General features: G+C 47.9%; 2 protein-coding genes across 4 annotated transcripts in view; one reads left to right on the plus strand and one right to left on the minus strand.

Annotated features, from left to right (window-relative positions):
- MIB2 (MIB E3 ubiquitin protein ligase 2) overlaps nt 1-4,511 on the minus strand; it is a 38,324-nt gene extending 33,813 nt beyond the window's left edge. For 2 of the 3 annotated variants that reach the window (XM_069035243.1, XM_069035240.1), the window contains exon 1: nt 4,424-4,511. The gene's annotated coding sequence lies outside the window, so the exon portion shown is untranslated. Of the gene's footprint in view, nt 1-3,895; nt 3,976-4,423 lie in introns of those variants that run through there. The other variant, XM_069035241.1, reaches the window with a different exon arrangement.
- LOC138121579 (uncharacterized) lies at nt 3,578-6,617 on the plus strand. The gene is made up of 3 exons (XM_069035236.1): nt 3,578-3,583; nt 3,760-4,882; nt 5,595-6,617. The coding sequence occupies exons 1-2, from the start codon at nt 3,578-3,580 to the stop codon at nt 4,834-4,836; spliced, it is 1,083 nt and encodes a 360-aa protein (XP_068891337.1). The 3' UTR covers nt 4,837-4,882; nt 5,595-6,617.
- The last annotated feature ends 7,615 nt before the right edge of the window (nt 6,618-14,232 follow it).

Consider the following 14,232-nt stretch of genomic DNA (forward strand, 5'->3'; position numbering starts at 1 on the left):
TAGCTGATGAGAATCCACTTTTTCCTCAATAGCAGATCTCAGAGTTAAATTTACATTGCTCTACAGCAAAAACAAATACTCCCTGCCCACACACACAACCACTAGGTAATGTTGTTTAAGGAAAAAAAAGCAATTATTTGCTAAGTTTGAATGAAGGTCTTTGCGTAGAAAAAAATGGGAGAATGGTATTTTAACTTGAAATTTAACATTTAAATGGTATTTTAACTTTCCCATGCCCTCCATGGAAGATCCCTGTGGAAAACAAACAAAACCTCAATATTATTGCATTGAGTGATTCCTCTTCCATCTCCTGCCAGGAACCACCATCACTTTTCTGGCTCTTGAGTTTAAGAGGTCAATTATCAACCACCTGCATCCCTTGTTTCTGTGCCCAGAACAGTGACAAAAGCCACAATATTAAAAAAAAAAAGTTTAATAAAGTCAAATAAAACCCACCCAGGGCAGCTGGAAAATCGCCATTGCTTAAAGAACAAGCTTAACAGACCCACCAGGAAGGGTTTCAGTGCACTTTATCATGCCTTGTGGAAAAGGATGGGCTAAGTGGCCTCAGCAAAATCCCTTCCAGAACTATTTTCAATCATCTAGAAATAGAGGATCAGACAGAAACATATTCCAGCAGTGAGAAATCTGTCTTGGCAGCAGATTTCAACTGTGCTCTTCCTTGACATTGCTCTAATATATTTCTCAGAGGCAAGACCATCTGGCCCAGAGCTGATGGTGTGGAGCCCTGGTAAAGCTCAGGTCTGCATCTCTCTCACACCAGCTATCAACTCCTATTTACCATTAAAATCTGAGTTGGAGCACTTAAAAGTTCATAAACCTCCAGTCTAATGACACAACTGCCTTGCCTGTCCAGACAGGCAGTAAGTGTCCCCAGAAGTCATTCAAAATCAAAATCCTGGTTTACTGCAGGAGTGAAAAAATCAAGAGGAATTAACTCTGATGTCCTGAGAGGTGGCTGAAAAGTGGGGCTGAGCAAACACAGAGCTGTGACTTTGGGATAGGGCTGCTCACAGGTATTTAAGATTCTGGGACCCTGAGCAAAGGTGCTACAATGGGATTAACAAATCCTCTGAGTTAGGAACACAACCTCCTCCAATTCTTCCAAATGAAAAGCAGCTCCTTCAGCCTGGCACAGAGGGAGCTGGAGCATGAAACCTGCTGGATCCCTGATGAGCCTTGATAGCTCATCCTACCAACTTGAGATTCCCCTTCAGGCTTCCAGAACGGTCAGCACTGTGCTCCTGCCTGCTTTCAGCCTGGAACCTGCCCATTCTGAGCTCTAAAAGCAGATCAGAAGGTTTAAGTCTAATCTCTCCTGACATGCCTTTGGCCAGGCAGGCGTGTGGGAGCAGAACAAAGTGAGGAGGAGCTGCTGCCTTCCTTACTCAACCAAGGTTTAGGGTCAGCACATCCATCATTCACCTCCAGGTCTGTGCATTTTGCAAGGCCTGATGTTATCTTTGTGCTCTGGGTACTCTGGAGAACACAAGAGCACTCTGAAGATGGGAAATGGAGCCGTAGGTACATGTGGGATTGCTGGCAGAGGCAGGAACAAAGCTCACACATCCCAACTCCAAGTTCTGTTTTCCTGGTCACAGGAAAAGAAGGAAGTTTCAACCCCTGATCCAGCATGCACCCCTAATTTCCTTGGGGTCCCATCAGGGAATGTGGATCAAGGTCTAAGGCCAAGCCATTGATGTCCTGCCAGCACACATGTAACTCCACTAATGACTCTTTCCAGTCTAAATGCTGGAAGACTTCTGTACTCTTGGAAATTTCAAACACTAGTACAGAGATAAAAGAAATACTTAAATTCTGCAAGTCTCCCAAGAAACAACAGACCCCACTTTGTTTAAGGAGAATTCAATGATCTCTCTCCCATCAGAGCTTCCAGGAGGAGAGTGGATGGAGAAGTGTGTTGGTCTCCTTCTGAGGACACTGTATTACAATTCTGGCCCCTCCAGAAATGCCCTTGATAAGCCATGAATTAGAGTCCTTGAAAAACAACCAGAACTCAAACAGGACTCTCCATTCTATCCCTGGAAAACAGCAACTGGAATGGGAAGGGCAGGATCAGTGCTGCTGTGAGTGACACGGTCACATTCAGCACAGCCCCGAATCCTGCCAGAGCCCAGGAGCACTTCTGTAGCAGAGATGATGAGCAAGGCAAACAGATTTGATGGAACAGGCAGGGACAACACGACCTCAGAGAGCTGAACTAGGTTGGAGAAAGCCTTCAACTCCAGAGAAACCACCAGGACCAGCCTCTGTGAGCAACAAAATCAGGCATACACAAACACAAGGCAGGAGATGAGCTTGTTTCTGAGGCAGCAGCCACAGCTCTGAGCATCCCGTGCTCCTGGAGCCACCCAATTCTTGATCAAGGCAGCTTAAAAAGCCACGGACATACCCCTTCCCAAGAAAGAGACAACTGCAACCACCACACTCACAGTACTTTCACAGTTTTTTTGCAGTTTTCCTGACATTTGACAAAGTTTTAGTGGGCAAGGGTTGTGCACGGCAACCCAGTTCTTCCAAACAATCCCAGCAGTGGCCATTGCAGACCAAAGCAGGAGAGTAACAGATTCCTCATACACAAATTTGGCACAGGATTTTCGCAGCCACAGAGTTCCAAACATGCACTCAAAATAAATGTCAAAACATACGATGCTATACAGCAATATCAGAAGAAGCAGAGAATTGAGCCGAGCCAAATATCACACAAATATGAAGCTCCTTCTCATGGCAGTGACTCACAGAGCTGTGCTGTGCAAAGAGGAAGGGATTGGAAACACATTTACCTTTCAGAAGCCTAAAAAGGGAATAACTCTTCAATACAACAGAGCCAGTGGTGATGCTGTTAAATGACAACGGGGAAGCTGTTTGTTAATAATGCTGCAGGCATCCTAAAGGAGCTCCTGTCCTTCCAGCACAGAATTAAATCAGTCTGAAAACAGGCATACGGTACTGAAGATACATCAGTGCTAGAGCTGAGACTACAGTGATACCTGATACCCAACCTACTGCCCTGTAAGTTAAAAAAGAACTTTTTAAAGGAATCATCACGTGCCCAAAAGATGTCACCTGCTCCAGACACAAACCTAAGACACCTACAACTCTGAGCAGAAAGCAAAGCTCAAAACAGAGCAAGAACTTCTCCAGCTCTGTCAAGGCTGTGGAAGCTTCCTCTTCCTCATCTCCATTATCTGTTTATCACACAGCATCACTCCCATCATAAAAATGGGGGATGTGGGTTATTTACAGGAGCTGCATCCCTTGACAATTCACTCCTCCAGATCCTGAAACCATGAATGAAAAATTCAACAGGTAATCAAGCAGGGAGGAAGGTCCTAGAAGGATGAACTGCATCATTCTTTGTAGCAAGCAGTTTCAGGAAACTGTGGACTTGCTAAACAGAGGGGAAATAAAAATGCTATCTCATTTGAGCCAAATACACTCCTCCTATAGCAACAGAGAAGTGCAGAGGATGTCATGAGGCTCCTAGCCAAAAAGAGAGAAGGTTGAGCAGTAAAGCCAAGCTCAAGTGACCTCCATGAAGGTGAGCCAGGGCTCACTTGCTTCTCAGTGAGGTAGAAATCAGAATTTGTGACATTCAGAAAGTAATTCTGCAGCTGAGCATGGGCGGTGAAATGAGAGCAAACACCTCCAGCGCAGCTGCACCAACTTCTCTGGGTTTATTCTGGGTTTGGTCTGGCCCTTTCTGCCTCCATTCAGGCAGACTGCAAACACAGAAACACAGCAGAGAAAAAGCCACATGTGCCTCAGCTCCGAGCTGCCTTCCCCACACGCTCCAGGGACACGAAACTCCCGGCAGGAATCACCGCCCTCACCTCAGCCAGCCAGGCCTTACCTGCAGTACCTGTTGGGGAACAGGACGGGTGTTCCCACCCTCCAGAGCAACCAGGAAAATACGAATGGAGCGGGAGCAGCAGCAGCAGCGAGCGGGCGCGGCCTCAATCCCGGCTCAAGGGGTCAGAACCACCCCGGCTCAAGGGGCCGGAACCACCCCAGCTGACGGGGTCAGAACCACCCCGGCTGACGGGATCGGAACCACCCCGGCTGAAGGGATCGGAACCACCCCGGCTGAAGGGATCGGAACCACCCCGGCTGAAGGGATCGGAACCACCCCGGCTCAAGGGGCCGGAACCACCCCGGCTGAAGGGATCAGAACCACCCCGGCTGAAGGGATCAGAACCACCCCGGCTCAAGGGATCAGAACCACCCCGGCTGAAGGGGCCGGAACCACCCCGGCTGAAGGGGTCAGAACCACCCCGGCTCAAGGGGTCAGAACCACCCCGGCTCAAGGGGTCAGAACCACCCCGGCCCCTTCCAGCTGCCCCATCCAGAGAGGAAAAACCGGGAAAATCCCGGCACGTACCTCAGCGAGAAGGCAGAGCCGAGGATCCCCAGAGTCACAATCCCAGCGCTGCGCTCGCCGCCGTCCCTCCTCCATCCCCACAGCCGCGCCCGGGCGGGCGGAGAAGGCGGGTGAGGAGCTCGTGTGGGAGCCGGGGCTGGGATCCGCCTTTATCCCGCTACTCCCCGGTGTGGCTGTCCCAAACCCCCCCGGCCCAGAGCCGGGCCGTGTCCCTGGAGCCGGGCCGCGTCCCCGCGGCCGCCGCGTCCCCGCGGTGCCGCTGCCGCAGCCGCAGCTCGGCCCCGGGGCCGCCCCGCCTGCGCTCCCGCGGGCAGCCGGGAGCCGTAGTTCCGCTCCGGGCGCTCCGACTACAACTCCCGGGAGCCCGCGGGGAGCCCACGGGGAGCCGGCGAGCCGCCCCGGCTCGGGGCTGAGGGGAAAGGTTCGGCAGCGTGTCCCCTTTGGCCGGGCAGAGCGGCGGTGCGGCCCGCGGGAGGGGATGGGGAGGGATGCTCGTGGTTAAATGGTTGGGTGTGTGGGATTTTTTGGGATAACTCAGTGCAACAAGTCCTTGGTTTAGCGGGATCAGCTGTTAAAAGAGTGGGTTTCGATTGGATATTGGGGGGAAATTCTGTGCTGTGAGGGGGGTGAGGCGCTGGGACAGGTCGCTGAGGGAAGGTGTAGATCACCCATCCCTGGAAGTGTTCAATGCCAGGGCTTGGAGCAAGCTGGGGTGGTGGAAGGTGTCCCTGTCCACGGCAAGGGGTGGAACGAGATCGTCTGCAAGGTCCCCTTCCAACCCAAACTGTTCTATGATTCTGTGAAGGGGGATTCGTGTCTTTGTTCAGCAGGTGGCTGGGAGGGCTTTGAAATCCTCCTCCCACTGCGTACCCCAGCCCTGTGCCTGGAATGAGATCATGGGTGGCTGAAGTGCCACCGGACATGAATCTGAACGCCTGAATCATGGAGTGGGTTGGAGTGGACCTTAAAGATCAAAGATCGCCCAGCTCCAACCCCCTGCTGTGGACAGGGACACCCTCCACCAGGCCAGGTTGCTCCATCCAGCCTGGCCTTGAACCTTAAAGCATAGGACTACTACTTTTATAATTACTCTCAGAGGCAATTTAGGAGTTTGTATCATGTCTCTGATGATGATACTGATGCCAGTGTTCATGTGGATCTCTCCTGTCAGGTGTAGGACACACACACTCTGCTGACTTCGCCCCTGCTGAGCTCAGAGACACCTTGGAAACTCTGGTTAAGTGAGGTAAGACCTTGCCAGCATTACCACCCTGCACTCACAGCAGGAACATGGCAGCAAGGTCACAAAAAACATCCCCTGTGCCACCCCAGCCCGCCAGGAGCACCTTCCAGAGTCCTGGAACTCAAAGAGAGGGAAGAAGGACATCAGGCAGCAGCATTGCCTGGGGTTTGTGGACACTGAAGAGAGCAAATTTCTGAGACAGTGTCATGGCACAGCAGCTGTTACCCGAAGTTTTATGGCTACAGGGTACAAAGGACCTGTCCAAAAACAAACCTGATGAAGCCAAACAGGAGGACTCGGTGTCCCTTGTCCTCTGTGTTGCATAAAAGTGATGTTGGCCAGGCCAGCTAAACACACAAACTGGGGAAATGTGAGCATGACATGAGTGAATTGATCTGTCCTGGTCCTGACACAACTGCATTCGATGTCAGAAGGTGAAAAGTGAGTGCTGGAAAATATTTGGGGACGTGGTCAGTGAGTCTGAACATGCTCTGGTGTTCCCTCCCTCAGCCTGCTTTTTGCCAGGCAGATTTATAATTATATAAATCAATTAATTATTATTATATTATTATATTATTTACATTATTAATATTAATATTATATTTACATTAATATAACTATAAATTAGGGACAGATGAATGCAGCCAACACCAATTGTTCTACAAGATCCATTCATGGAGTAGCTGGTTTTGGGCTCACTCCATAAAGACTGAGATAATTTAGGCCTTACTTTTGCCAGTGCTTTTTGTGAACAGGAGCTTGCACATCCAGGCTCTGAGTTATGTCAGGTTGTTGTTTGTTTTTTTTTTTTTCCGAGCTAATTTCTCTTTTAAAAATAAAAATTAAAATGAAATATTTTTAAATTTAAAAAAAAAATTAAAATTCAAGCTAATCACTCTTTAAAAAATAAGAACTAAAAATTAAATATTTTAAAATTGAAAATAATTAAAATTCAAGCTAATCTCTCTTTTAAAAATAAAATTTAAAAAATAAATAAATAAAATTAACTTGGGCTTTGCACTGTTTCCTGCAACGGGCTGGAGTTGCACAGCACTGAATATGGGGGAGAAACCTCTGCTTTTCCGTGGCCCTGTCCCGGTTTTCCAAGGATATTCCCAGGAATCGTTCTTTGCCACTGGATGCCGCTATTCCACAGAAATATTCATTTCTTCAGCACCTTCTGTCGGCCATGGGAGCCGCTCCAGGGTCAGCCAGGCTATGTGGATTTATCCCTGGGAACCTGCCTTTTTTTCCCCGAAGGAAATCTCCTTGATATTTTGCACTTTCCAGACACAGCGGATGGAAAACTTGGGCCACTTGATCCCTTTGTGATGAAGGGATCGAGGTGAACAGTGAAGGTGAACAGTTCATGGGATAAAAATATATTGGTGATTGAGGGGAGAACATTGCCCAAAATGTGTTTTCAGGACCTGTAGAGAAAAATAATTCCCCAGAGTGCACATCCTGCAGTGCTGTTTTGCATTCTTAATACAGGGAAAAATTGGTTTTATGGGATTCTCTCCTTGAAAGCAGAGCCTGGAAGTGGCAGCAGGAGCCACTGATGTTACCTTGTGGCACTGCCTTCGGAGGCAGTGACCTGGATAAAGCAGCAAGGATGTGTGTTCTCCCACTTTTCAGAGAAAAAACCAATGGTATTTATAGCTCAGCTCAGCCTCAGAACAAAGCAAAGTGACCTACATCCCTCCAGTGCCCAGCTTTGGGAATTAACTTTGAGGAAATTCAGTTCCACATTTAGGTCTCTCTCCTCTGAAGCAAATGAAACCACGGCTTAATAGAATCCAAGCCCAAGGGGGATTCCTCTTTATTCCCTCACAGCAATTTTTAGCACTAGAAAACAACTGGAAAATGTGACAAAAAGAATAATTAAGGGTAGCAGTACCAGGCAGGTGACAGACCCTGTGTTGGATAATCACCCGTGCCAGCAGTTCTGCTCTTTGAGGGGTATTTGGAGTCTCCTCTTCCTTCTGTGGCTGCTCCAGACAATATCTAAGGCAGGGTGCCTCCAATGCTCAGCATCACATTAGGAAAACTGGATCAGTCTTCTGGCCTTTGCTGAGTGTCCCAGCAGTGCCAGGTGGAAAAGTGGCTGAATTCTGGGATGGTTGTGCCTAAAGCCCAGGGTTGTGTGGAGGAGTCTAATGGAGAAACTCTTAATAAATTGCTAAATACCAAGTTTTGCCCCTGCACTCTGCCCACTTTCCCAGAAGCACATATGAAAAAAAAAAAAGCAAATTTCCATTAAATTATTTCATTTCAAAATCAGAGATGTCTTCTCAGCCTCCCCTCTCTAATCTGGTTTATTTGTTGTGCTGGAGGAACACAGCATATGGAATTCTGCGAGGGAAGCCTGTCCATGCTGCTATAATTAGCTGTTGGTGGCGACAGCAGGCATCTTGGCTTCTTTATTATTTTAAAATTCTCAGCACTGTGTGATGGGATGAGTTTCTACCACCCCAGAATGCTAATGTGTGGGAAAGCCTGGGAGCAGAGCAGCATCCTGCTGCAGTAACAGAGCCTTCAAAATCCCAAAGTGATCCTGAGTGTGAGTGCAGTGAAATCAGTGGGGTTACACCAGCATTGAACCTTCACAATCCCAAAGTGATCCCGAGTGTGAGTGCAGTGAAATCAGTGGGGTTACACCAGCATTGAACCTTCAAAATCCCAAAGTGATCCTGAGTGTGAGTGCAGTGAAATCAGTGGGGTTACACCAGCATTGAACCTTCAAAATCCCAAAGTGATCCTGAGTGTGAGTGCAGTGAAATCAGTGGGGTTACACCAGCATTGAACCTTCAAAATCCCAAAGTGATCCTGAGTGTGAGTGCAGTGAAATCAGTGGGGTTACACCAGCGCTGAACCTTCAAAATCCCAAAGTGATCCCGAGTGTGAGTGCAGTGAAATCAGTGGGGTTACACCAGCATTGAACCTGGGCCCAACCAGGATCCACAAGGATACCAATCCTGGGGTTTTTTTCCCTGCTGCTGCAGTTATTTAAGCAACTCACTCATGTACCTGAGTCGAGGCCTGTGGGGCTGTAAATGGATGTTTGGCTTTGTTCCTGGGGAATTAGGTCCTTGTGCCTCCCTGGCTGTGGTGCACACACAAGGATTTTATGAGTAGTGGTCATGCTGTAATTCTTATCATGTCCTGCCTTAAATCAGAGTTAATTTTTAAAAGTGAACCCACACACAACGACCCCACCCTTTGAGTCCTTGATGAACCTCTTGCAAGCCCAGGTTTGGGGATTTTTACAATCACTGGTTTCTGCTGAAAACCCAATTCATGGAATCCTGGTGCTGTTGGAGGCCCTGGGAGAGGAGAGTCACCAGGAGGGACATCCCATCTTGGAGGGAGGCTGATTATTCCCCACCAGAGTCCACTCCCCACTCCTGAGGTGCCCAGGGAAGGGGATTCGCTGCCATTCCCAGACAGGGATCCCTCTTTTCTGTCCACACACCAAGAGGGAATCTGATGGGAGCAAACTGCAGGGAGGAGTGTGAGACACTGCAGTGACCCTTCATGCCGAGCTGGAGGCAGGGAGGACGTGCCAATGGCAGATAAACAAGGCAAATAAACCCCGAGCAGGGGAAGGGGGGAGTGACTGGCAAAGTTTCAGAGAGAAAAAGCTGGAATTTCAGCATAATTGTCCTGTGCTGTGCTCCTCAGGGTGTTTAAGTGCACTGGAGGACTACCCACCAATGCATCATCTGCAGAAGAGGGGCTTGAATTACTTTGCCCTAAAGGGGCTTTTTTCTTGTCTAAATGATAGAAGGAGAGCTGGGAGAGTCACTTTCCACTGAGTGTTATGTAAGAAACAGAGCTGGAGCTCCTTGAGGTTGACTTTGCAGGAAGTGCTGGCTGGAAGGAGTGTTTTTGTGCAGCCAAACTGGCTGCTGTGCCTCCAGCCACGGGATCTGGGAGAGTCACAGGCACTCCTGCAGATTTTATCTCCCCACACAGCCCCTGGGATGCGTGCAGGGAGGCAAATCAACACTGTGCTTTAAGATTTCTGGGCTGCTCAGACAGGAAAATACAGGCAGGTAACAACTTCTCAGTCAATCTAATACTTCTCTAATTAGAGGTCTTTCTGTAATTAGCTCATTGTCAGCTTGGCTGTTGGCCACAGAGAGAATTTTTGACAGGTCAATACAGAGCAAGAGCTGATCTCCATTTTCATGGCTTTGTGTTGTTCTCCTTATCAAAGTCTTGCTACTAAAGACATCCATTCCTGCCAGCTTGGAGACGGATCCCTGGAAGGAGGCTGCTGAATCCACCTTAGGAGGATTCCCAGATAGTCCTCAGATCCTCTCCTCACTTCTGAAAACAGATGTGAACCTCAGACTCCACATCCCTCTGGCAAAACCCTTTAGACCCATTATCTGTGTGCAGGAAAAATGCTGAATGGAATTTCCAGAACCCAACTGCATGGTTCAGGGAAGTCTGTTCTATTTAAAACCAACAGTGATTAAGCAGTGTCTAAAATCTCACCCTGAGTCTGTCGATGGCCACAGTTAACACACAGTGACAAAGCAGAGATGACTTAAGCTCTTGGCTTATGGGGGTATTAAAAACCAGACTGAAATCTCCCTGGCTGACACCTCATGTGTAGAAATGCCAGCTTGAGTTGCTCATAAATGATCTTTCCAGCTTGGTGTGTCATGGATATCTGCACAGCATGAAGTCAGACAAAGCAGCCCTGTGTCCAATTGATGAGGCTGGCTGATCCCAGCAGAATGCTTGTGCAGGCATGAAGCTTCCCCTGGAAAAACACTGGAGTGAGATCATGAGGAATTCTCATCTCTGTGTCATCCTGAGGTGCCACAGGGTGCAGTAGAACATCCTGGAGGAGGGACCAGAACATGCAGATCTGCTGCTGAGTGTTCTGTGTCAGCTCCACGCTGCTGCTGCCTTCTCCTCCCACCATCCCCTGCACTGCCTGCTCAGGCTCCAGCCTGATTAACAACAATTAAAAAGTTCTCTGTTTTCCCCAGAATTTCCCCCACAACAATACAGTGACAAATGGCACTTCACCCACAGTCAGGAAAATGTCTGTGCCTCCAGAATCCTGCCTCGTGACGGTGTGAGGAACTCCTGGATGATCCAGCACTGTGGGGCTGAGGCAGGCTTCCTTCCTGAAATACATTATTGAAGATAAATCCAGGGAGCAGTGTCCTGGAGTCTGTAGAATGTGCCTTGCTGGGTTATTGGACTTTCATAAAGCTCAGTGGTCATGTAGGAAGTAAAATTTTTGTGCTGGTGCCAGTGTTCTCTTCCGTCTGTGGCACAATTTCTCTCCAGCCAGAACAGAGCCCGTGTGGAATAGGAGGAAACTGAAATCCCAGTGACAAATTCCTTCACCCTCAAGGTGAGGACAGCTCATATCCATGGCTGGGCCCAGCAGGCTGTGGTCAGTCCTGCCAAGCTTTTCTCCCCTGGGCAGTTCAACCATCTTGTTCCACTTGTGCTTCTCTGGAATGGGCAGCTGAGGCTTTATCCACCTTAACCACGTGCAAAGCCTCCTCCTGGCATCTCTGCTTTTACCGAGACTGAAGGATGCACTGGAAGAAGGGGAGCTCCAACCACCACGGATTTGGCTGCCTGATGCTTCAGGGCTGAGCAGAGCACAGAGTCCCCAGGTCCTTCAGTTCATGAGAAGAGGCTCATAATCCTTAATTAAAGATTAATTAAACCCCTCAGGGCCCCAGAGGCATGAAGCCATGGAGGGATTTGGGAATACAAGGTGTCTCTCTCATAAGGGGGGTGATGCTGGAACCCTGAGAGAGGAAAATTTAGCAGCACCTCACAAACCAAAAATCCCTTTGCTGTTGTTTGCTGTTGTTTTCTGGCACGCTGAGTTTTTATTACCTTTGGAAGCTGGAATGTTCCTTGGCTCTAATAAAAATGTCTGAACCTTGGAAAGGCAGTAAAAGCAAGCAGGCAATGGAGCCACAGGCTCTGAGTGTGCTGTGATGCATTTTCTGTGCACAATATGCTCTTTGCCCCTTCTTCTTTGGTTTTATCCTTCTGAAACCAATTTTTATTGCTTTTGATTAAAAATTTACCCAAATTACAGACTGGTCCAGGACTCAAAGCAAGGAAGATTCCCAGTCCAAACTGTAAAAGATGAGGTGGAACTAAAAGGCAAAGATGGTTTTTTTTTCCCAGAGGATCTAAGATGGAATAGTTCACATGGTGGAAGTTTTTTGCACTGTAAATTCTTGGAGTAAAGATCATTTTTTGAAAGAATTATGAGTTTCTCTCAGAATACTTCATGAGATGATGTTTTAAGGTAAGTACCAAGTAACTGCCAAAATATCCAGACATTTTCTAATAATTGTGGCTCTCCTTGTGCTCCAGTTTCTGTGGAATGCTCTTCTAGATGATGAATTTTAACTTGCAACTCAAAAAACCCCAATGTTTAGGCCTCATTTTGCTCCCCCATTCCCCTTCTCTTGTATTCTCCTGTATGCCCAGAGTTTGCTCAGGGTTCTGGGATCTCACATCCTCAGTTTTAGGCACATCACAGATGACTCAAAGGACATCTGTAGGCTTGGGGAAGAGAACTCAGAGCGCTGAGCCAACGTGTCATCGTGAGATGAAAAATAATCCCAACAACACATCCTGAAAAATGGTCCCATCAACTCCCTGGGGCAGCCTCTAATGAATTCTAATTAGAAGCTGTCACTTCTTGTTATGGGAAGACAGGAATGCTTCAGCTCTCCCACCCCTTAACCTTGGAGACACCGAGATGAGATCTGTCCCCAGGAATGGTTAAATTTCGGGCATTTTCGCTCCTGTAGGAAATGAATTGGGGGTTTCTGTGTGGGGAAGGGCAGGCACCTCCAGGAGTGCTGGCAGGTTCCTTCTCATGCTCTAAATCCCTGTGCACCCAGATGCCTGCTTGAGAACACTTTATTTTCAAACATTTGTGCCTGTCGTTTCTCATCCTCTGGGCTCCTGCCTCAAACTCCTCCCCTGCTCAGCCTATTCCCTCCCACATTTATGCCCTGGATTCCCAGGGTGGGTTTCCCTGGAAGGCACATGCAAACCCCATAAAGCCTGTAGGGTGAGTGGCCAGCGTCAAAGGGTTGTGGACGTGGCCAATTTGATCTGTAGGTTTATAAAACTGCAACTCTAAACAATCCAGCCTCCCCTCTGCCTCCTCCCAGCACATTCCTTCCATCCATCTTTTTCAGACACTTGGTTTCTTGACAGCATTTACATAACCTGGCTGAAAACACTCCCACAGCCGATTAAATGCCTGCTATGAAACCCAAAGCTCTGATTAAAAGGCTGGAGCTTTCCAGGACTGCACTACTTGCACAGATGGTTAATGCTCATGGCTTGTTCTACAGGGGAGAAAGTGGCATTTTCCTTACAAGTACACACACCCTGAGCTTTCCCATGGGAATTGCTTGTTTTGTTCAGATTATTATTTTAAAGCTGTCATCAGATGTGATCACCCACCGGATTAGAGGGAGCAAAAGGAGATGATCAGAAAATCCCTGAGGCACAAAGCATTTTGAGTTGGGTTTGAAGGGAGCTGTCACCTATGATCAATTTGTTTAGCTCAGGGGTCTCTCCTCCTCTGTAAATTCCTAAAAATTCTCGTGCCCAGTGGCTGCAGAGCTTCAGAGATGTGGGATGTTGTGGGAATTTGCACCAGGAAGAATCCTCTGAATCACATAAATACTGGTAAAGCAGGAGCAAGAGGCAAAGCCTTTGGGTCTCACTGGGACTGTACTGTTCATTTGGCCCTAGACCTGGTGCAGAAATATGGGGTTAAATCTAAACCTGAGTTTATTGCAGGAGTAAAGTTCTTTATTACAAAAGTAAAGTGCTTGCTCACAGAAATTCCGTCAATCAAATCTTGCTCAGATAAACATTCCCTAATCCAGATTTTAACCTTTTCCAGACTCCTCTCTGTCAAAAACCTCAAAAACTCCCAGTGTTTCTCAGGCAGGAACCAGCACATGAGGAAGTAATTAATGAGTGCAGGAGGGGGAAAAAAAGAAAAAGAAGAATGTGCTGAACAGAGGCAAAACTGGGACTGAAACCCCTCATCCCACGGGCTGCCTGCTCAGTCCTCAGGATGCAGACAAAAGACATTCCAGCTCCTGACAAACAGCCTGAAGAGATGCTGGAGCATTCAGCAACCCCCAGGGCTGGGCATTTGTGTAAAGACACAGTTGGACAGAAAATCTGTCTGGTACAGAGTAGGTGGAGTGTCTTGAACTGAATATCTGGGAATCAGGAATGAGGTTATCCCTGGTCCTGCATGCACATGATCCATGGCAGACAAAGGCTGCATGAAACATCCCATCAGTGCTATTCTGGTTTTCAGAAAGAGCTGGAATAATCAGTTAATTCATTAAGGAAAGCCTGTAATGTTTAGTGGAAGCTGTACCCAGAGCCACGACCGTCAGCCAAATCACCCCATTTCCAGCAGGCTGAGTCTCACCCAAGGTCTGGCAGAGCAAATCCACCAAATCCACTTAAAATGCTTGGGGGGAAAAAATCCTGCCATAAAGAAAGTTACCTTGGATAA

The sequence above is a fragment of the Aphelocoma coerulescens genome, chromosome 21, assembly GCF_041296385.1.
Source record: "Aphelocoma coerulescens isolate FSJ_1873_10779 chromosome 21, UR_Acoe_1.0, whole genome shotgun sequence".
Lineage (NCBI taxonomy): Eukaryota > Metazoa > Chordata > Aves > Passeriformes > Corvidae > Aphelocoma > Aphelocoma coerulescens.